This window comes from Gnatocerus cornutus, unplaced genomic scaffold, assembly GCF_029298725.1.
Source record: "Gnatocerus cornutus isolate USDA-ARS CGAHR unplaced genomic scaffold, icGnaCorn1.1 ctg00000023.1, whole genome shotgun sequence".
Classification (NCBI taxonomy): Eukaryota; Metazoa; Arthropoda; class Insecta; order Coleoptera; family Tenebrionidae; genus Gnatocerus; species Gnatocerus cornutus.
In genome coordinates this window covers 1,714,696-1,737,692 of record NW_028275375.1, presented here as the reverse complement: position 1 = coordinate 1,737,692, position 22,997 = coordinate 1,714,696, and the positions used below count along the sequence as shown (strand labels likewise).

Below are 22,997 nucleotides of genomic sequence, written 5' to 3'. Positions count from 1 at the left end.
GAAATGTTTATCTTTAAGACAAAATTGAAATTTTCAAAATTTTTGTAAAAATTTGTAACTTTGGTAATTTTAATTCGATCGAATTGAAACTTTCGGACATCAATTGTCTTAATGTGCTCCTTAATTATGCCAAATGTTACAAAGTTTCAAAGATTCGAAATTTTTATCCTTGAGACAAAACTTGAATTTTCAAAATTTTTGGGAGAATTCGTAACTCTGGTAATTTTAACTCTATAGAAATGAAATTAGAGGTGGCTAATACTCTTGAATTGTTTATTGACTATACCAAATTTCAAAATTTTACGACAACAGATACCAATTTCAGAAATTTTCGTCTTTAAGACGAAACTGGAATTTTCAAAATTTTTGTAAAAATTCGTAATTCAAGTATTTTTATTTCTATAGAAATGAAATTTTAGGACATTAATTATCTTGTTGTGCTGCTTAATTATGCCAAATGCCAAATTTTAGAAATTTTTGTCTGTAAGACGAAACTAGAATTTTCAGTTTTTATAAAAATTTGTAACTTTACTAATTTATACTCTATAAAAATGAAACTTTTGGACATTAATTGTCGTGATTTGTTTGTTAATTATGTCAAATGTCAAAATTTTTCGACAAAAGAGACAAATTTTAGAAATGTTTATCTTTAAGACAAAACTGAAATTTTCAAAATTTTTGTAAAAATTTGTAACTTTGGTAATTTTAATTCGATCGAATTGAAACTTTCGGACATCAATTGTCTTAATGTGCTCCTTAATTACGCCAAATGTTACAAAGTATCAAAGATGCAATTTTTTTTCCTTGAGACACAACTTGATTTTTCAAAATTCGTAACTCTGGTAATTTTAACTCTATAGAAATGATATTAGAGGTGGCTAATACTCTTGAATTGCTTATTGACTATGCCAAATGTCAAAAGTCTACGACAAAAAATGCAAATTTTAGAAATTTTTGTCTTTAAGACGCAACTTAAATTTTTAAACTTTTTGTAAAAATTTGTAAATTCAGTAATTGTCATTCTATAAAAATTAAATTTGAAGTGGTTAATGATTTAATGATCTTGAAGTGTCATCAACAATCTCAAATGTTAAAAGTCTGCGATATTTTACAAATTTAAGACGAAGCTGGAATTTTCACAATTTTTATAAAAATTGGTAAACTAGGTAATTTTATCTCTATAGAATTGAAACTTAGGACAGTAATTGCCTAAATGTGTTTGTTAATTTTCCTAAATTTCAAAATTCAGTGATAAAAGACACAAATTTTAGAAATTTTTATCTTTAAGACTTCAATTTTCAAAAGTAAAAAATCGTAACTCTGGAACTTTTAACTCTATAGAAATAAAACTTTAGGACACAAATTGTCTTAGTGTGTTCGTTAATTATCCCAAAAGTCAAAATTCTACGACAAAAGATACAATTTTTAGAAATTTTTATGTTTACGACGTAACTTAAATTTTTAAAATTTTGGTAAAAACTTGTAACTCTGGTAATTTCAACTCTATCTAAATGAAATTTTAAGGGGTTAGTGCCCTTGGTTTGCTTATTAACTATGTCAAATGACCAAAAAGAATCAAATTTTTAAGCGGCCTAATATGCGCCCAGGGCCACAACCGACCTGAATCCGCCTCTGTTTATTCTAACAAGTCATGCCATACCAGTTTTTAATAACAATTATCCACATCATCACATCAATGTCCACCACACATGGCAATTTCACTCGACCTTTCCGTCGTCAAAAAAGCGATCCGAATTTAGCCGTTTTTGCGATAATTCCTTATCTCAAAACCCGAGCCGCAATCAGTCTATAATAAACCAACCGACCGTTTGTTTATTTATGAATTCGCTGCTAAAAATAACATTGTAAAACTTATTGACACATTGCAACTCAGTGGTGGTGGTAATTCTCACTCCTCGCAATCCAATTAGAAAAATTGCTGTCGAATTGCTGCTTCATCATAGCGTTTTGCGGTATAATGCGGTAATACATGGTCGCCCATTCGTATCGACGACATTTCGTCAGTGAACGTGTGACGGTGGCGGCGACATGTCAGGGTACTTTTTCCACCAACTCCCAGTGGTTTCATCCCTTAAATTCTCGTTTTTTTCCAGAACTAAAGAAGCCACTTTCAACGAGGAAGAGAAGACGGTCAAGATTTTCCTCCGCGGCCGCCCCTTGATCCTCTACGCCCCCACTGAACTGGGGGATGGCTATGACCTCACCAAAGTCACAACAGCACCACCTCAGAAACTCAAGTTGGATTGGGTGTACGGCTACCGGGGGCGAGATTGCCGCTCCAACTTATTTTATCTCCCAACTGGAGAAATGGTGTACTTCGTGGCGGCCGTCGTCGTGTTGTACAACGTGGAGGAGCAGAGTCAAAGACATTATTTGGGGCACACGGACGATGTGAAGAGTTTGGCCGTGCATCCGAACAAGATGCTGGTGGCCACGGGGCAGTGCGCTGGACATGAGCGAAGGGTAATTCTTGAGCAATTGATTTCACAATTATCGGGAGTATTGATGTTTTATTACGCCACGGAAACAACAATTTTGTGGTTTTATCTAAGGAAATTCGTTGTTTCGAAACGGCGAACTTCTCAATTATTTACGCTTAGTCGCAAGGTCAGCGTGAAGACTTCACTTCACTTGTTTAATTCATTAGTGTGCAGGTGCATACTGAAATGGTGAAGTCCACATTCCTGGAGGATTCGAAGTTTCGAGTTATGTTGGCAGCCCTGCTCGTTTTTTACGTTTTTTGATTTTTTTTTCGAATTTCGAGATATTCTGACATTTTGAAATTTTGTGCCACTTCACCCGAGCGCGGATTGCGGAATTTTCCCAACAAGGACGCTCAGTAGGCCTCCATTGCTTTCAGAAATTTTTATCTTAAAGACGAAACTTGAAATTACAAAATTTTTGGAAAAATTCATAACTCTGGTAATTTTAACTCTATAAATGAAATTTTAGGACATTAATTGTCTTGATGTGCTTGTTAATTACGTCAAATGTCAAAATTCTACGACAAAAGAAACAAATTTTAGAAATTTTTATCTTGAAGACGAAACTTGGGTATTCAAAATTTTTGGAAAAATTCGTAATTCTGGTAATTTCAACTCTATAGAAATGAAATTTGAGGTGGCTAATGCTCTTGAATTGCTTGTTGACTATGCTAAATGTCAAAATTCTACGACAAAAGCGACAAAATTGACAAATGTCATATTCTGGGGGACAATGATGCCAACCTTGTCAACTTCAAGTTACCAAATCTATTAAGATTGTAACCTTGAAAAAAAAAAATCTCTCAAAGTAAACTTTTGACAGTAATAAGTGGATTTTAAAAAAGTGGTGAAAGAGCGAGCGTTTTACAGTCGCGACCAAAACATTTTGGACATCATTTTATTGACATTTTGAAAATTTGAGTGTAGTTCATGCTTTACTGTCAATTTTACGTGCAAATGTTTATGAATACTGTCAAAAGCGACAGTAATAATGAAATTCCTAAAATGAAATTACACTTTATGACAATCAAACAATCAAAATTTTTGTTAAAATTTGTAACTCTAATAATTTTAACTCTATAGAACTGAAACTTTCGGACATTCATTGTTTTAATGTGCTCGTTTATTATGGCAAATGTCAAAATTTTACGACAAAAGATACAAATATTAGACATTTTTATCTTGAAGACGAAACTTTAATATTCAAATTTTTATAAAAATTCGTAATTCTGGTAAATTTAACTGTTTAGAAATAAAATTTCAGGACATTAATTGCCTAGATGCGTTTGTTAATTATCCAAATGTGAAAATTTTACGACCAAAGATATAAAAATTAGAAATTTTTATCTTTAAGAGAAAACTAGGATTTTCCAAATTTTTGTAAAACTTTGTAACTCTAGTAATTTTAACTCTACAGAAATGAATTTTTAGGATATTTATTGTTTTGATGTGCTTGTTAATTATGACAAATGTCAAAATTTCACGACAAAAGATACAAATTTTTATCTTGAAGACAAAACTAGAATTTTCAAAATTTTTGTAAAATATTGTAACTCTGGTAATTTTACCTCTATCGAACTAAAATTTTCGGACATTAATCTCCTTAATGTGCTCGTTAATTATGCCAAATATCAAAATTTTACGACAAAAGATACAAATATTAAAAATTTTTATCTTGAAGACAAAACTTGAATATTCAATTTTTTTATAAAAATTCGTAACTCTAATAATTTTAACTCTATAGAAATGAAATTTCAGGACATTAATTGCCTAGATGTGCTAGTTAATTTTGCCAAATGTCAAAATTTTACGACAAAAGATACAAATTTTAGAAATTTTTATCTTGAAGACGAAACTAGAATTTTTAAAATTTTTGTAAAAATTTGTAACTCTGGTAATTTTACCTCTATAGGAATGAAACTTTCGGACAATAATTGTCTTAATGTGCTCGTTAATTTTGCGAAATGTCAAAGCTTTATGACAAACGCTACAAATATTAGAAATTTTTATCTTGAAGACGAAACTAGAATTTTTAAAATTTTTGTAAAAATTTGTAACTGGTAATTTTAACTCTACAGAAATGAAATTCTAGGATATTCATTGCTTTAATGTGCTTGTTAATTATGCCAAATGTCAAAATTTTACGACAAAAGATACAAATTTTAGAAATTTTCATCTTGAGGACGAAACTAGAATTTTTAAAATTTTTGTAAAAATTTGTAACTGGTAATTTTACCTCTACAGAAATAAAATTCTAGGATATTCATTGTTTTAATGTGCTTGTTAATTATGCCAAATGTCAAAATTTTACGACAAAAGATACAAATTTTAGAAATTTTCATCTTGAAGACGAAATTAGAATTTTTAAAATTTTTGTAAAAATTTGTAACTCTGGTAATTTTAACTCTATAGAAATGAAACTTTCCTACATTCATTGTCTTAATGTGCTCGTTTATTATGCCAAATGTCAAAGCTCTATGACAAACGATACAAATATTAGAAATTTTTATCTTGAAGACGAAACTTGAATATTCAATTTTTTTATAAAAATTCGTAATTCTGATAAATTTAACTCTTTAGAAATGAAATTGCAGGACGTTAATTGCCTAGATGTGCTTGTTAATTGTGCCAAATGTTAAAATTTTACGACTAAAGATACAAAATTTAGAAATTTTTATCTTTAAGACGAAACTAGAATTTTCCAAATGTTTGTAAAACTTTGTAACTCTAAATTTTAACTCTACAGAAATGAATTTTTAGGATATTTATTGTTTTGATGTGCTTGTTAATTATGCCAAATATCAAAAATTTACGACAAAAGATACAAATATTAGAAATTTTTATCTTGAAGACTAAACTAGAATTTTTAAAATGTTTGTAAAAATTTGTAACTGGTAATTTTAACTCTACAGAAATGAAATTCTAGGATATTCATTGTTTTAATGTGCTTGTTAATTATGCCAAATGTCAAAATTTTACGACAAAAGATACACATTGTAGAAATTTTCATCTTGAAGACGAAACTAGAATTTTCAAAATTTTTGTAAAAATTTGTAACTCTGGTAATTTTAACTCTATAGAAATGAAACTTTCCTACAATAATTGTCTTAATGTGCTTGTTAATTATGCGAAATGTCAAAGCTCTATGACAAACGATACAAATATTAGAAATTTTTATCTTGAAGACGAAACTTGAATATTCAAATTTTTTATAAAAATTCGTAATTCTGATAAATTTAACTCTTTAGAAATGAAATTGCAGGACATTAATTGCCTAGATGTGCTTGTTAATTATGCCAAATGTTAAAATTTTACGACTAAACATACAAAATTTAGAAATTTTTATCTTTAAGACGAAACTAGAATTTTCCAAATGTTTGTAAAACTTTGTAACTCTAGTAATTTTAACTCTACAGAAATGAATTTTTAGAATATTTATTGTTTTGATGTGCTCGTTAATTATGCCAAATATCAAAATTTTACGACAAAAGATACAAATATTAGAAATTTTTATCTTGAAGACTAAACTTGAATATTCAATTTTTTTATAAAAATTCGTAACTCTAATAATTTTAACTCTATAGAAATGAAATTTCAGGATATTAATTGCCTAGATGTGCTAGCTAATTATGAAAAATGTCAAAATTTTACGACAAAAGATACAAATATTAGAAATTTTTATCTTGAAGACGAAACTAGAATTTTTAAAATTTTTGTAAAAATTTGTAACTCTAGTAATTTTACCTCTATCGAAATGAAATTTTCGGACATTAATTGCCCTAATGTGCTCGTTCAATATGCCAAATGTCAAAATTCTACGAGAAAAGATCCAAATTTTAGAAATTTTTATCTTGAAGACGAAACTAGAATTTTAAAAATTTGTAAAAATTTGTGACTAATAATTTTAACTCTACAGAATTGAAATTTTAGGACATTAATAAAAGCTCCCAGTGCTGCCCTGAAAAAACCGCCATTTCACTCTATTAAAGAGATACAAATTTTTGTCGCTACGCTTTTCCGCAAGCCGCAGCTCCGTGAAGTTAACTTTCGTGTTCTTCCAGGCCCACATCCGCGTCTGGAACTCCGTGTCGCTCCACACGCAAGCCGTCATCGGCTTGAACGAGTTCGACGTCTCCGTCTGCTGCCTCTCCTTCAGCAAAGCCGACGGCGGTTCTCTCCTCCTGGCGGTTGACGAGGCCCCCGACCACAACATTTCCGTTTGGGACTGGCAAAAGGGCGACAGCGGCTACAAAATCACCGAAACAAAGGTGTAGCTTCCTCGCCACCACAAAGCAACAATTAACTCTGAAATTTCAGTGTTCAGTTGACACCATTGTGGCTGCAGAGTTCCACCCGTTGGACCGGAACATCATCGTCACGTGTGGGAAGAGTCACATTGCGTTTTGGTCGTTGGATGCCGGGGGGATGTTGTACAAGAGGATGGGGATCTTCGAATCGCGCGATAAACCGAAGTATGTGCTTTCGGTGGCGTTCCTGCAGACGGGGGAGACGATCACTGGCGACTCCAACGGGAACTTGGAGGTGTGGGGGAGGGGCACCAACACCATTTGGAGGTTCATGAAGGGCGCCCACGAAGGAGGAGTGTTCTCAATTTGCGTCTTGAAAGACGGGAGCGTGGTGACTGGAGGCGGCAAAGACGGGAGGATCGTCCTCTTCGACTCCGCTCTCCAAAAACCAAGAGAACAAACTCAAGTAATTGAAATTTAAATAAAATGTTTTTTAGCTTATTTGGACGTCTTTTGTTAGATTGAAGGCCACTTCGGCGGCATCCGCGTCATCTCCGAAGGCTGCGGCTCCCAACTCATCGTCGGCACCACGAGGAACTGCATCCTCACCGGCACCGTCGAACTCGGTTTCCAACCGATCATCCTCGGCCACACCGACGAACTCTGCGGATTAGCCGCGCATCCCAGCGTCCAACAGTTCGCTACTTCTGGGTACGATAAGGTCCTCCAGGTGTGGGACGCCATGTCCCACAGCATCCTGTGGAGTAAAGACATCGGCGAACAGGCGCAGAGCTTGGCGTTCACCAAAGACGGCACGACTGTTCTGGTAGGCTGTACGACCGGGCGTTGGATGGTCTTCGATGTCCAAACTCGAGCGCTCTTGGAGAGTCATTCCGATGGGGCCGAAGCCATCCAGGTGATCCAGTGTTCGCCTGATGGGTCCATGGTGGCGTTGGGCTCCCGCGACAACAACGTTTATATCTACCAGTTGTCTGAAGACGGGCAGAAGTACAACCGCGTGGGGCGATGCATGGTAAGTCGATGGGACAAAGAGTTCTTAACTGTTGCGGTTTTGCAGGGACACTCGAGCTTCATCACCCATATTGACTGGTCTAGTGACAGCCAGACCCTGAGGACGAACTCCGGCGACTACGAACTCCTCTACTGTAAGCAGCGGAAGAACTAAAAATAGAACTCCCAATGTAATTTCAGGGAACGCCTCCACGTGCCGCCAGATCCCCCAGAGCGGAGTGATGCGCGACGTGGAGTGGGCCACCAACAACTGCACCATCAGCTTCAACACCATCGGCATCTGGCCGGAGAACGCCGACGGCACCGATGTCAATTTCTGTGATCGTAGCCATGACGCGAGACTCATGGTCACTGGTGATGACTTCGGGAAGGTGAAACTGTACAGTTACCCCACGTCGCAGCCTAAGGTTAGTACAGCACCAGGAGACCTGGAGGAGCGTCTTCTAATAAATTTTTCTAGTCACTCTGCCACATTTACGGAGGACACAGCAGCCACGTGATGGCCGTCAACTTCTTGCACGACGACACCAGGCTGGTGTCGGTGGGAGGGAAAGACACCGCGGTCCTCCAGTGGACAGTTTCTTAAAGTATTAAAGATGCCTTAGCACTTGTAACGGGGGCTCATTTAACAGTCAAGTTGGCCGTATGTCTTGTATTAACGTAAATTAGCACACTTCAAAAATTGTCTATTAAATGTCAGTGTGGGTTAATCATAGACGTGCGATTATCATTACGTTTCCTTCTGTCACAAAGCAACGCCAACTTGATGACTGAGTTGAACACCCGATTTTATTGTGTAAAACTGAAGAGGCCTTATGTAACAATTCATTCCAAGCTTGAAGGTGCAAAACCAAATATGTTAAATTAAAGACTCACTAGTAGTAATGGTTGTACCGATTTTTTAAATTCGATAAGTGCCACAACTGTTTTAAGTGTTGCAAATTGTTCTTAAAATTATTATTTATAGTATACAGTTATACGTGTGATAAAAAAACTATAAAAGTAAATCTGTCTTTTTATTTCTGTACCGTTGAAATTACTGTCAGAATTTTCAGTTGGGCTAAACCCGGACCTGCAGAAATTAAAAGTATTCTTTTTAGAAAAAAAACAGTACGGCCCTGTCGATCGCGTTGCAAATGTTGCAATGTCAGTGTTGCGTGAGTTGAGTTTTGGGGTACAAAAGACGATCGTCCAAGTTCTGCCAATGTAAATTTGTTTCTTACTATTTTTAAACAGCAGTTTCATCTGAAGCAAATTTAACTTCACTCGGAATTAATTACGTAATCTTGATAAACGGCAATTTTTATGTCAAAATTCACAAATTTTAGGGGACAATGATGCCAACCTTGTCATCTTCAAATTACCAAATCTATTAAGATTGTAACCTTGGATAAAAAAATACCTGTCAAAGTCGACTTTTGACAGTAATACTCCTTGTTAAGAACCTATACCTCCATATACACTCAATTTTGTCAATTTGAAATTGACGAAATTCGCGCTTTTGTCACATTGTTTCAATCTAAAAAGTGTCGCAATTTGTCTATCGCGAGCCGCAGAATCAAATAATTGAAAAATTTTCCCAAACAGTCCATAAATTAACTCTAATTTATGTATTTTGTTTCAGTGTCTCAAAAACTTGTTTTTTGCTTTGAGAACTGGGACCTGGAGTGTGCCGCTCTGTAGAGGAGTTCGTCGTTCGCAGCAGTTGGTGTTCTTCTTCAAAACCGCGGCGAGAAACTATTGAAAATTGTTAAAATTTAATTTAATTTTTGTACCTGGTTAATTAATAAAGTCGATAATAGATGGCGCTAATTGTTACCTCTTCCGAACACTTGACTCCTCCAAAACTATAAAAGAGTGCTTGGAAAAACGAGGAAGGGAGGAGGGGACATGAAAGTGTCTATTATATTATTGGCGTTTTACAGTTTTCTTTTTGAGCTTTTGCTACCCTTTGATAGATGGCGCCACAATCGAAACTAGAATTTTCAAAATTTTGGTAAAAATTTGCAACTCTATCGAAATGAAACTTTCGGACAGTAATTGTCTTAATGTACTCGTTAATTAGGCCAGATGTCAAAATTCTACGACAAAAGATACAAATTTTAGAAATTTTGGTTTTTAAGACGAAATTTATATTTTCAAAATGTGCAAATTGACGTGCAAATTTTTACGAATACTGTCAAAAGTGACAGTAATAATGAAATTCCTAAAAAATCTTTTACATTTTATGACAATCAAACTTTGAAGTCCCAAATGATTTGGCCGCGGCTGTAGATATTCACATAACAAAGTGCCAAATTTCCCACGAGAGGAAAGTTACCTACACAATTTTTTCCACGACCCTCTATCCAAAACAAAGACAGAGTTTAAATAACTTTAAAGCAGTGGCGGTTGTTGTTGCGGTTTGTACCAACAAGCAATTTTTTGCTCGCGATTGTATTTCGCGCTCTGTTGAGACTGACGTGGGTAGAAAGTAGCGCTCGCGCCTCAGTGTACATGTGAACGTTCCGCGTTTAAAATTAGCCGAAATTCTTATAATGCTTTATATCGCGGCACTGAAACACTGAAAATTAAACAGCTGTGCGTGTTCAACAGAATTTTAATAACTCTGAAGTGCTGTGACTAGTCTAAATGATGCCTTCATTATCCTCCCCGACACAATGTAAGTTATATTTATCCCATTCCTAGTCCCTGCAATTATTCGGAATATTAATTATGACAGGAGAAGTAGGACAAAACAGAATCCATGTTGACCAATTTAAAAATAAATGGAATAAGAACATGTAAACATTTGTTTGAGAATTTCGGATGAGCAACTTGCTGCGTTCAATATGTCGTAGATTTTTCCTTTATTACTCGCGAATTGACATGTTTGCGCGCACCAATTTAATTAAATCGAAAGTAAACAAAGACGCCAAAAACTTGTTTTTGTCTCGACGCTTCCAATAAATCATTTTTGAACGCTTGATTGCAGTTCTTCGAATTAGCGCGTACGCAGCCAAAAAATATTTTCATTACAACTTCGCGGGAAACCTCTTTGTTTCAAACCCAATTTCCGTTTTAATTTTAGCCATGGACACGGTTTACCCCGAACCCATGTCGCGCCTCCACCGAAGAGTCGTGCCGAAGAAGAGAAGAGGTGGTTCCTCCAGGTACCGCACACAGCCAGTCACCTTCTCGGAGATACAGGTAAGGGTAGCACCCCCTCACCTCCCCTCACTGTCTTCGTTTCAGGAAGTCGATGAAGACAATATTGACGATGCGGCTCCCGATGGCGCGACTTCCAAGTCCGAACTGAATCTTCTTAATAAGAAGTTCGAGGAGTTTAAAAGATCCAGGGATGTTATTCTTAGTAAAAGTGATACGGATAATGTCGATATTAATAAGAACTCAGTACCTCTGTCAGTGTCTAGGTCTGTGGGGCGGCTGCCGTCGAGGCCGTCGTTTTGAGGGAGTGAAGGGGGCGTCGGGGTGGATGAGGAGTTCCTATTCGCGGGTTTCCGGGCTTTCACTAATTTCGCTGTTCTGGAATTGATTGCCATGACGTTGTCAACAATCGCCAGGCAAATAAAAAATTCATTTTGTTGTTCTAAACAAATTGTCAAAAGTCCCCAAAAAAGTTAAAAACACAAGAAATTGTCTCTTTTTACAACATCTTCAAAATAGAGTACTTTGGGCGCTTTTTTTATAACAGAATACATAGAAAAATTCTAATCTACCAGATTTTCTAACATGTATGAAATTAATCTTCTTCAGATTGAATTACTTTGTGTATATTTTCTTCAAGAACTTGATATAGTTTCTAAAGTTTCTAATCATGTCCAAAATGTTACATTTTAGTCTCCTTCACCCTCTTTAGAGGCAAGTTTGACACTTAACAATATTAAGATCTGCCGTCTATAGTGTAATAACATAGTGATTTATTTATCTAGAACGATAGTTCGAATTATTTGAGCAATTCTTTGTACACAAAATGACAGAAGTGTCTTTCACGTCTACACTATTTTTTGTTCTAAAATTTTGGAATTTAGTAGATGAACAAGTCTAAAGTAGTAAAACTTCCAAATGTCAGAGTTTTAGAATAAAATTTGACAAAGTTATGGAATTTAATTGAAAATCATGAAAATTTTTTGTTCGTCTTCGAAATAAAAATTTCTAAAAAGTTAATATTTTGCTCTAAAATTTTGGAATTTAGAGCAGTAAATTAGTAAGTCTAAAGTAGTAAAACTTCCAAATTTCACAGTTTTAAAATGAAATCTGACTAAGTTACGGAATTTAAGTGAAAATCTAGTTCGTCATCAAAATAAAAATTTCTAAAAACTCTATTTCTTGCTCTAAAATTTTGAAATTTGGAGCAGAAGATTAACAAGTTTATAGTAATAAAATATCCAAATTTCACAGTTTTTGAATGAAATCTGACAAAGTTACGGAATTTAAGTGAAAGTAATGAAAATTTTTAGTTCGTCTTCGAAATAAAAATTTCTAAAAACTCTATTTCTTGCTCTAAACTTTTTAAATGTAGAGCAGTTGATTAACAAGTTTAAAGTGATAAAACCTCCAAATTTCACAGTTTTAAAATAAAATCTGACAAAGTTACGGAATTTAAATGAGTCATGAAAATTTTTAGTTCGTCTTCGAAATAAAAATTTCTAAAAACTCTGTTTCTTGCTCTAAAATTTTGAAATTTGGAGCAGAAGATTAACAAGTTTATAGTAATAAAATATCCAAATTTCACAGTTTTTGAATAAAATCTGACAAAGTTACGGAATTTAAGTGAAAGTAATGAAAATTTTTAGTTCGTCTTCGAAATAAAAATTTCTAAAAACTCTATTTCTTGCTCTAAAATTTTGAAGTTTAGAGCAGTAGATTAACAAGTCTAAAGCGATAAAGCCTCCAAATTTCACAGTTTTAAAATGAAATCTGACAAACTTATGGAATTTAAATAAAAGCCATGGAAATTTTTAATTCGTCTTCAAAATAAAAATTTCTAAAAACTCTATTTCTTGCTCTAAACTTTTTAAATGTAGAGCAGTAGATTAACAAGTTTAAAGTGATAAAACTTCCAAATTGCACAGTTTTAAAATGAAATCTGACAAAGTTACGGAATTTAAATGAAAGTCATGAACATTTTTAGTTCGTCTTCGAAATAAAAATTTCTAAAAACTCTATTTCTTCCTCTAAAATTTTGAAGTTTAGAGCAGTAGATTAACAAGTCTAAAGTGATAAAACGTCCAAATTTCACAGTTGTAAAATGAAATCTGATAAAGTTACGGAATTTAAGTGGAAGTCATGAAAGTTTTTAGTTCGTCGTCGAAATAAAATTTTCTAAAAACTCTATTTCTTGCTCTAAAATTTTGAAATTTGGAGCAGAAGATTAACAAGTTTATAGTAATAAAATATCCAAATTTCACAGTTTTTGAATGAAATCTGACAAAGTTACGGAATTTAAGTGAAAGTAATGAAAATTTTTAGTTCGTCTTCGAAATAAAAATTTCTAAAAACTCTATTTCTTGCTCTAAAATTTTGAAGTTTAGAGCAGTAGATTAACAAGTCTAAAGCGATAAAGCCTCCAAATTTCACAGTTTTAAAATGAAATCTGACAAAGTTATGGAATTTAAATAAAAGCCATGGAAATTTTTAATTCGTCTTCAAAATAAAAATTTCTAAAAACTCTATTTCTTGCTCTAAACTTTTTAAATGTAGAGCAGTTGATTAACAAGTTTAAAGTGATAAAACCTCCAAATTGCACAGTTTTAAAATGAAATCTGACAAAGTTACGGAATTTAAATGAAAGTCATGAACATTTTTAGTTCGTCTTCGAAATAAAAATTTCTAAAAACTCTATTTCTTCCTCTAAAATTTTGAAGTTTAGAGCAGTAGATTAACAAGTCTAAAGTGATAAAACGTCCAAATTTCACAGTTGTAAAATGAAATCTGATAAAGTTACGGAATTTAAGTGGAAGTCATGAAAGTTTTTAGTTCGTCGTCGAAATAAAAATTTCTAAAAACTCTATTTCTTGCTCTAAAATTTTGAAATTTAGAGCAGTAGATTAACAAGTCTAAAGTGATAAAACCTCCAAATTTCACAGTTTTAAAATAAAATCTGACAAAGTTACGGAATTTAAGTAAAAGCCATGGAAATTTTTAGTTCGTCTTCAAAATAAAAATTTCTAAAAACTCTATTTCTTGCTCTAAACTTTTTAAATGTAGAGCAGTTGATTAACAAGTTTAAAGTGATAAAACCTCCAAATTGCACAGTTTTAAAATGAAATCTGACAAAGTTACGGAATTTAAATGAAAGTCATGAACATTTTTAGTTCGTCTTCGAAATAAAAATTTCTAAAAACTCTATTTCTTCCTCTAAAATTTTGAAGTTTAGAGCAGTAGATTAACAAGTCTAAAGTGATAAAACGTCCAAATTTCACAGTTGTAAAATGAAATCTGATAAAGTTACGGAATTTAAGTGGAAGTCATGAAAGTTTTTAGTTCGTCGTCGAAATAAAAATTTCTAAAAACTCTATTTCTTGCTCTAAAATTTTGAAATTTAGAGCAGTAGATTAACAAGTCTAAAGTGATAAAACCTCCAAATTTCACAGTTTTAAAATAAAATCTGACAAAGTTACGGAATTTAAGTAAAAGCCATGGAAATTTTTAGTTCGTCTTCAAAATAAAAATTTCTAAAAACTCTATTTCTTGCTCTAAACTTTTTAAATGTAGAGCAGTTGATTAACAAGTTTAAAGTGATAAAACCTCCAAATTTCACAGTTTTAAAATAAAATCTGACAAAGTTACGGAATTTAAATGAGTCATGAAAATTTTTAGTTCGTCTTCGAAATAAAAATTTCTAAAAACTCTGTTTCTTGCTCTAAAATTTTGAAATTTGGAGCAGAAGATTAACAAGTTTATAGTAATAAAATATCCAAATTTCACAGTTTTTGAATGAAATCTGACAAAGTTACGGAATTTAAGTGAAAGTAATGAAAATTTTTAGTTCGTCTTCGAAATAAAAATTTCTAAAAACTCTATTTCTTGCTCTAAAATTTTGAAGTTTAGAGCAGTAGATTAGCAAGTCTAAAGCGATAAAGCCTCCAAATTTCACAGTTTTAAAATGAAATCTGACAAACTTATGGAATTTAAATAAAAGCCATGGAAATTTTTAATTCGTCTTCAAAATAAAAATTTCTAAAAACTCTATTTCTTGCTCTAAACTTTTTAAATGTAGAGCAGTAGATTAACAAGTTTAAAGTGATAAAACCTCCAAATTGCACAGTTTTAAAATGAAATCTGACAAAGTTACGGAATTTAAATGAAAGTCATGAACATTTTTAGTTCGTCTTCGAAATAAAAATTTCTAAAAACTCTATTTCTTGCTCTAAAATTTTGAAGTTTAGAGCAGTAGATTAACAAGTCTAAAGTGATAAAACGTCCAAATTTCACAGTTGTAAAATGAAATCTGATAAAGTTACGGAATTTAAGTGGAAGTCATGAAAGTTTTTAGTTCGTCGTCGAAATAAAATTTTCTAAAAACTCTATTTCTTGCTCTAAAATTTTGAAATTTGGAGCAGAAGATTAACAAGTTTATAGTAATAAAATATCCAAATTTCACAGTTTTTGAATGAAATCTGACAAAGTTACGGAATTTAAGTGAAAGTAATGAAAATTTTTAGTTCGTCTTCGAAATAAAAATTTCTAAAAACTCTATTTCTTGCTCTAAAATTTTGAAGTTTAGAGCAGTAGATTAACAAGTCTAAAGCGATAAAGCCTCCAAATTTCACAGTTTTAAAATGAAATCTGACAAAGTTACGGAATTTAAATAAAAGCCATGGAAATTTTTAATTCGTCTTCAAAATAAAAATTTCTAAAAACTCTATTTCTTGCTCTAAACTTTTTAAATGTAGAGCAGTTGATTAACAGGTTTAAAGTGATAAAACTTCCAAATTGCACAGTTTTAAAATGAAATCTGACAAAGTTACGGAATTTAAATAAAAGCCATGGAAATTTTTAATTCGTCTTCAAAATAAAAATTTCTAAAAACTCTATTTCTTGCTCTAAACTTTTTAAATGTAGAGCAGTTGATTAACAAGTTTAAAGTGATAAAACCTCCAAATTGCACAGTTTTAAAATGAAATCTGACAAAGTTACGGAATTTAAATGAGTCATGAAAATTTTTAGTTCGTCTTCGAAATGAAAATTTCTAAAAACTCTGTTTCTTGTTCTAAAATTTTGAAATTTAGAGCAGTAGATTAACAAGTCTAAAGTGATAAAACCTCCAAATTTCACAGTTTTAAAATAAAATCTGACAAAGTTACGGAATTTAAATGAGTCATGAAAATTTTTAGTTCGTCTTCGAAATAAAAATTTCTAAAAACTCTATTTCTTGCTATAAAATTTTGAAATTTAGAGCAGTAGATTAACAAGTCTAAAGTGATAAAACTTCCAAATTGCACAATTTTAAAATGAAATCTGACAAAGTTACGGAATTTAAATGAAAGTCATGAAAATTTTTACGAAATTTCTAAAAACTCTATTTCTTGCTCTAAAATTTGGAAATTTAGGGCAGTAGATTAACAAGTCTAAAGTAATAAAACCACCAAATTTCACAGTTTTACAATAAAATTTGACAAAAGTACGGAATTTAATTGAGTGATGACAATTTTTAGTTCGTCCTCAAAATGAAAATTTCTAAAAATTTCTAAATTTTCACGTGTACGAAAACGTTGACCGATGATAAAATTCTAAAGGTATAACAGGGTATTTTAAAGACCTTAGAATTCACAGACCCATGAGAATTTAACATTTTATTCCGCAACGCAAAAGAATGATTTGAAAAGTGTGACTTCTAGGAGTCAAACGCGCCGCAGATTTCCACAAAGTAAAACCATTTTTGCTTTTAAGAACTCTAAAGGATTTTACAGTTACAAAATGGTCAAAAATGTTGTGCATTACCAATTTTAAATATTGGTAATGACCAACTTTATTATTGCTGATTGTTGCTGAAGACAGACATAAAGACTAAAATAAAGGGTAGAAAACTGTTAAAATTGTATCTTCATTTATTTCAAATAAACTAGTGAAAAGTAATTGTTTTAATGGTGGTAAAAGTTATAGTTTTAACTTTGCGTGAAAAAGTTAAGTTTTATTTTTCAACAGTATGTGGAAATTGTCGAGGCTCATCTTACCTGAATCTTAGATAAATGAGTCTAAATTGGCCGATTTTAACAAAGATATACATAAAATACATCCTGTTCTTTTGTGGACTCAAAAACTAGAAAAAGTTCTTCAAGAAAATAAGTACCATGAAAAAGAATTAGCAGAAGACTAATTTCATAAGTTGCTAGAAAAATCCGTGGGTTAAGTTAAAAAAGGCACTAAGTTCTGTTTCGACTGTGGTTTTCTTTGACATTTACCACCGCGTAACTTTTTTAGCAGCACACCTATAAATGGGGACTTTTGCCATTTTGTTTGAAACAATAAACGTCCACACAAAAAATCAGCCTGATGGGAATTTGAAATTTGTCTGTTTTGCCTGGACTATTTGGCAAGGACGCAAAGACATGAGTCAGATTTCTAAAAGCTCTAACCATTTATTAAATTGATTGTGGCAATGTGTTTGTAAATTGGAGTTAAAAATAGGCGCAATAAACATTTTCTCCGTTTGTTTTGCTTATTAGAAAAGTGCTTCTTCGCGTTGTTCCGGGACCACAAAACCTATAATTTGTCCAGGCGAGCTTCGATGTCCTAGATGGAAAACGCAGTTAGTAGATACTAGTTAAGTGTATATTTTATTAAGTCTTTGTATGAAACTAGGAGGTAGATTTGTATACAACAATGTAGTAATAATAATAACAGTATGGAATAGTTTAATTTCATACTTCCTATATTTAACATGGAACGTCTTTGTGTAAATAACATTTTATATTTATATATATTTGCGTTATAAATTATCACTTATTGTTATTAATTTCCGCCTTATCCTAAACATATCACGCATTCTGTCTTATTCAAGTAATAATAAATACAAAACATTTATAGCTAAAATAGGTAGTATTTTGGTAGCGACACGCCCTCAAAACTCAGAGCGCCCTCTTTTGGTAAACCTAGGTACTAAATGCAGTTATTATTATCTGGAAGGCCCTGCTTCACTGGGCTGACTAGAAGAAATGGTCTCTGGCGGATGCAGCGTGACGATCGACTGCCTCCTCGCCGGAGTGACCGGCTGCGAATGCAAAATGGCGTACAGCGGCCCTTCCCGCTCCTTCGAGGGGCTCACAAGAATCGCCGGCTGCTCGTCCTCCATCTGCATGCTCGTCTCCGCAGCCGACGGGATCGTCGTCAGGAACCTCACCGTCAACCTCCCGGGACTCCCCGGGAGATCGGCCTCGTCCTGAATGGCGCTCTGCCTGGTCAACCGGGGCTTCGCGCGGATCCTGTTCGGCTCGCTGGAGGCGCTCGAGCGCGAAATCCTCCACGTGCTCGTGCTGGCCGTCGTGGCGGAGCCGGAGGAGTCGTTCCGCGAGCTCGACAAGTTCGAGTCCTGGGAGGTCTTGCGGGTGACCAGCCAAGAGGACGCGCGGCGTTTGGGGTCTAAGAGGCGCAGAGGGATGCCGCAGTGGTGGTTGTGGCGCCACGAGTCCGAACGCGAGGAGCTGAAATTCTCCGAAGACGACACCGAGGAGGCTCGCTTGTGCTGCTTCTGTTGGATCTCGGCGATCTGGTAGGTGTACTGGTCGGAACGGGGCCTATGGCGGGGTTGTCGCCGCACGCAGAGCAGCCACCTCGCTTTGCTGAGGAGCCACTCGCGAGTGCCTTTCTTCCGGTCGGTGCGCTGCGGCGGCGCGCTTCTTTCTCCCAGAAGCTTAACATTGCACGTGCAGGTCGGGACGTGGTGGTTTTGGTTCTCGCGCGACGACCGGTCGGCTAAACTGTTAGTATTCGCCGGTGTCTGTCGGTTGCTAAAGTTCGAACTGTGTCTGCAGCGGCCAATTCCCCGCGTCACGCGACTCTCTTCGATGGCCTTGCAGATCATCACGCAGTCCTTCTTGAACTGCTTCGTCAAGATCGCGTATAAAAACGGGTTGCAGCACGAATTCAGAGGTAGAACGAACACAGTGAACACTTTGGCTTGCTCCAGCGAAATTAACTGAAGACCGAAAGCTGCGGTTAAGGAGAAGAACGCGATCGGCGACCAACACAAAAAGTCCGTGAAAACCAACAAAGCCATTCTCTTCGCGATGCGGGAGTCGTTGGAATTCCACGCTTGCGACCCGCGGATCGCGCAGTACATCTTCAAGTAGCAGCCCATGAGGATGAGGAACGCCACGCCGTTGATGAACATCAAGAAGACCACGTAGGTTAAACTCGCGGCATCTTTGGTTTCGAAAGGAAGGCAAACGGCGAACTTGCGGTAGTCCGACACGCTGAAGAGAGGAAGGAGACCCATGACGATGGCGAAGCTCCAGCCGCAGATCATGATGTAGCCGGCGTGCTTCAAAGACAGGCGCTTGTTCAAGTGCATGGCGTGGGTGATGGCGTAGTTGCGCTCCAGAGTGATCACCGCGAGGGTGTAGACGGACAGTTCGGAGCTCAACACGCCTAAGAAGCCGGAGAGTTGGCAACCGGCGGACATCTGCCAGGGGATGGCGTACATGCGGAACTCGCCGAGGGTGGAGGCGTCCACCACGGCCAAGAAACCTGGAGGTTGAACATGGAATTTTTTATTAAGATTTTACAAACAAACTTTGAAAGGTTGTAACTCTAATAATTTTAATGGTACAGTAACCAAATTTTGGGAGGGTACTGATTTAGCCTTGGTTACTAATCGTGCCAAATTTCAAAATTATAGGACACAAGCGACGGTTTAAAAATTTTTTTTTTTTGAATGAGCCTAAAAGTGCCAATATTTTTTTTATAAATTAATTATTAATTAATTTGTTGTAACTCGGGTAATTTTAATGCCACAGTAACCAAATTTGGGGAGGCTATTAACTTGGACCTGGTAACCAACTGTGCCAAATTCGAAAACAATAGAGAAACAGCGACCAATTTAACAAAATTTTATTTTTTAGGTAAAACAAAAACAGCAAAATTTTTTATTAAGGGTTGTAACTCGGGTAACTTTAATGCCACAGCTACCAAATCTTAAGAGGTTATTAACTTGGACTTGGTTACTATCTGTGCCAAATTTCAAAACAATAGAGCAACAGCGACAAATTTAACAAAATTTTATTTTTTGGGTGAAACAAAAACAGCAATTTTTTTTATTAAGGGTTGTAACTCGGGTAATTTTAACGCCACAATTACCAAATATTGGGAGGTTATAACCTTGGACTTAGTTACTAACTGCGACAAATGTCAAAACAATAGAGAAACACCAACCGATTTTACAAAAAGTTATTTTTGGGCGAAACAAAAAAATGCAAAATTTTTTATTAAAGGTTGTAACTCGGGTAATTTTAATGCCACAGTTACCAAATTTTGAGAGGTTATTAACTTGGACTTGGTTACTAACTGTGCCAAATTTCAAAACAATAGAGCAAAATCTCATTTTTTGGGTGAAACAAAAACAGCAAAAATTTTTTATAAGGGTTGTAACTCGAGTAATTTGAATGCCACAGTAACCAAATTTGGTGAGGTTATTAACTGTAATTTAGTTATTAACTGTGCCAAATTTCAAAACAATAGAGCAATAGTGACCAATTTTACAAAAATCAATTTTTTGGGAGAAACAAAAATTGCGAATTTTTTTACTAAGGGTTGCAACCCGTGTAATTTTAACGCCACAGGGAGGTTATTAACTTAGACTTGGTTATCAACTGTGCCAAATTTCAAAACAATAGAGCAACAGCGACCGTTTTTACAAAAACATATTTTGGATGAACAGAAAACTATCACAAATTTTGTTTATTAAGGGTTGTAACTCTGGGAATTTTAATGCCATTGTAACAAAATTTGAGGACATTATTACCTATAACTTGATTATTAACTGTGGTAAATTTCAAAACAATAGAACAAGAGCGACCGATTTTACAAAAATTTATTTTTTGAGTAAAACAAAAACTGCAATTTTTTTTTATTAAGGGTTGTAATTCAGATAATTTTAATGCCACAGTAACCAAATTTGGGGAGGTTATTAACTTGGACTTGGTTACTAACTGTGCTAAATTTCAAAACAATAGAAAAACAGTGACCGATTTCAGAAAAAAATTTTTTTTGGCTGAAACAAAAACAGCAAAGTTTTTTATTAAGGGTTGTAACTCGCGTAATTTAAATGCCATAGTAACCAAATTTAGGGAGGTTATAAACTTTGACTTAGATATTAATTGTGCCAAATTTCAAAACAATAGAACAACAGCGACCGATTTTACAAAAATTTATTTTTTGAGTAAAACAAAAACTGCGAATTTTTTTATTAAGGGTTGTAATTCGGGTAATTTTAATGCCACAGTAACCAAATTTGGGGAGGTTATTAACTTGGACTTGGTTACTAACTGTGCCGAATTTCAAAACAATAGAGCAACAGGGACCGATTTTACAAAATTTATTTTTTGGGTGAAACAAAAACTGCATTTTTTTTATTAAGGGTTGTAATTTGGGTAATTTTAATGCTACAGTAACCAAATTTGTAGAGGTTATTAACTCCAACTTGGTTATTAACTGTGCCAAGTGTTAAAACAATTGAGCAACAGTGACCAATTTGTCATTGTCTCATCAATTGGATCAATAATTTCCTTAGTAGGAGTTTTATTTAAAAAAAAAATATTATAGATAAACGGAAAAATGCGAAAAATTGGTGTTAATGTACCTAAATAGATGCCCATGAAGAAGTCGGCGGCGGCCAGGTTGCACACCAAGAACCTGGGCACGTCCATTTTCCCCCGGGAAAAGATCAACACGAAGACGACGGTGCCGTTCCCCAACATGGCGCATAAAAAGACGATCCAGACGCCGCACCGCAACGTCCACCAGTCAAACAAGTCCTGACAGGGTAAGAAGGGTCCTGGTAACGGTAAACACTGGATCTTCCCGGGATTCCCGTCACCTGCCGCCACCCTGAGGGCCTCTTCCTCCGCGTACTCTTCCATGTACGAAGGAAAGTTCCCGGGGTAGGTAAAATCCGAGCGTATGTTCTCCCAAATTGTCTCGAATTTCTTCCCGAATTTATGACTCATATTTTCTGGAACATGGGAATATAGCACACTGTAATCCTAATAAATCCAGAAATGCTTACGCTGCGATGGCCAGTAGTCGCTCAGACTCGAGTTCCACATGTTCATGTCGATATCTTCAATATCAGGAAACACAATGAAATCTTTGGCTTTCGGCGGAGGATTCGACGGGATCAGCGGTAAAAACGCGCAACAATGATAAGCGTACGCTAAAACCAGCGTCTGGATCCTCGGGAACTCCTCAGGCGGAGGGAATTCACGTAAGTTGGGATTATTGAAAGTTTTTAAGTGTAACAGCCGCTCCAGACCAGCTGACGGCAGATGGGGGAATACATTTTGCCCCAAATTCCTGTAAATTAAAAACTGGAGATGCTCTCCCCGACGCGACGCCCGATAAACTTACAAATCTTCGATCTTGGAAATCGGGAGAAAAGCGTCCGGATGGATGAAGGAAATCTGATTATCCTCGAGGTTTCTGCAACGACACGTATTAAGAGAATGTTAAATGAATTATTGGGCGCGTTACAAAACTTGGAGCCTGGACAGATTGTGGAAGGCGTCCTGAGGGATGTACTGGATTTCGTTGTGTGCCAGGAGCAAGTCGTGCATCTGGTACATGCCGCGGAACGGGCGGTTTTCCAAGGAGCGGATGTGGTTGCTCGCCAGGTCTCTGCAGGAGAAAATTTTTTAATAAAATGCCGAAGTGAGAGAAATCAAAAATTTTCGGAAAAATCTGCGAAAATTCTACCACAAACGAGACAAATTTAAGAAATTTTCATTGTTAGAACGAAGCAAGATTTTTAAAAATTTTATAAAAATTTATATCTTTGGTAGTTTTAACTCCATGGAAATGAAATTTTGGGAAGTTAATTGTCTACATTTATTTATTTATTGTGCAAAATTACACAGCTCTACGACAAAAGAAACAAATGTTAAAAGCATTTATTTTTAGAGCCATGCTAAAATTTTCAAAATTTGTGAAAAAATTTGTTAATCTTGTAATTTTACCTCTATGGATATCAAATTTGAGAAGGTTAAAGGTCTGTATT

At 34.8% G+C, this 22,997-nt stretch overlaps 3 protein-coding genes and 1 long non-coding RNA gene across 9 annotated transcripts in view; 3 read left to right on the top strand and 1 right to left on the bottom strand.

Moving 5' to 3' along the window:
• Window positions 1-8,790, top strand: part of LOC148166295 (echinoderm microtubule-associated protein-like 2) — a 47,793-nt gene extending 39,003 nt beyond the window's left edge. For 4 of the 5 annotated variants that reach the window (XM_088048943.1, XM_088048942.1, XM_088048940.1 and 1 more), the window contains 7 exons: window positions 2,115-2,484; window positions 6,566-6,772; window positions 6,822-7,217; window positions 7,272-7,784; window positions 7,830-7,917; window positions 7,964-8,190; window positions 8,244-8,790. In XM_088048943.1, coding sequence (XP_087905069.1) covers window positions 2,115-2,484; window positions 6,566-6,772; window positions 6,822-7,217; window positions 7,272-7,784; window positions 7,830-7,917; window positions 7,964-8,190; window positions 8,244-8,369 — 1,927 coding nt within the window. In that variant the 3' untranslated portion in view covers window positions 8,370-8,790. Of the gene's footprint in view, window positions 1-2,114; window positions 2,485-6,565; window positions 6,773-6,821; window positions 7,218-7,271; window positions 7,918-7,963; window positions 8,191-8,243 lie in introns of all 5 variants that reach the window. The other variant, XM_088048939.1, reaches the window with a different exon arrangement.
• A 148-nt stretch (window positions 8,791-8,938) lies between these two features.
• LOC148166294 (uncharacterized) lies at window positions 8,939-9,586 on the top strand. Its single transcript, XR_015771050.1, has 2 exons — window positions 8,939-8,989; window positions 9,408-9,586. It is a non-coding gene; the product is annotated as an uncharacterized LOC148166294 (long non-coding RNA).
• A 611-nt stretch (window positions 9,587-10,197) lies between these two features.
• On the top strand, window positions 10,198-17,727 carry LOC148166293 (uncharacterized). The gene is made up of 3 exons (XM_088048599.1): window positions 10,198-10,445; window positions 10,854-10,972; window positions 11,018-17,727. The coding sequence occupies exons 1-3, from the start codon at window positions 10,415-10,417 to the stop codon at window positions 11,231-11,233; spliced, it is 366 nt and encodes a 121-aa protein (XP_087904725.1). The 5' UTR covers window positions 10,198-10,414; the 3' UTR covers window positions 11,234-17,727.
• The window catches only part of LOC148166291 (uncharacterized), a 130,421-nt gene continuing 125,107 nt past the window's right edge, over window positions 17,684-22,997 (bottom strand). The window contains exons 12-16 of one of the 2 annotated variants that reach the window (XM_088048596.1): window positions 22,475-22,618; window positions 22,352-22,423; window positions 22,011-22,297; window positions 21,585-21,956; window positions 17,684-19,474 (exon numbers count right to left, since the gene is read on the bottom strand). In XM_088048596.1, the coding sequence (XP_087904722.1) occupies window positions 17,904-19,474; window positions 21,585-21,956; window positions 22,011-22,297; window positions 22,352-22,423; window positions 22,475-22,618 (2,446 nt within the window). In that variant the 3' untranslated portion in view covers window positions 17,684-17,903. The remainder of the gene's footprint in view (window positions 19,475-21,584; window positions 21,957-22,010; window positions 22,298-22,351; window positions 22,424-22,474; window positions 22,619-22,997) is intronic. The other variant, XM_088048597.1, reaches the window with a different exon arrangement.

Coding starts and splice junctions, on each gene's coding strand:
- LOC148166293 (XM_088048599.1), top strand. CDS start 10,415: ATGATGCCTTCATTATCCTCCCCGACACAAT. Junction 10,446..10,853: donor ATTATCCTCCCCGACACAAT/GTAAGTTATATT, acceptor TTTTAATTTTAG/CCATGGACACGGTTTACCCC. Junction 10,973..11,017: donor TCACCTTCTCGGAGATACAG/GTAAGGGTAGCA, acceptor TCTTCGTTTCAG/GAAGTCGATGAAGACAATAT.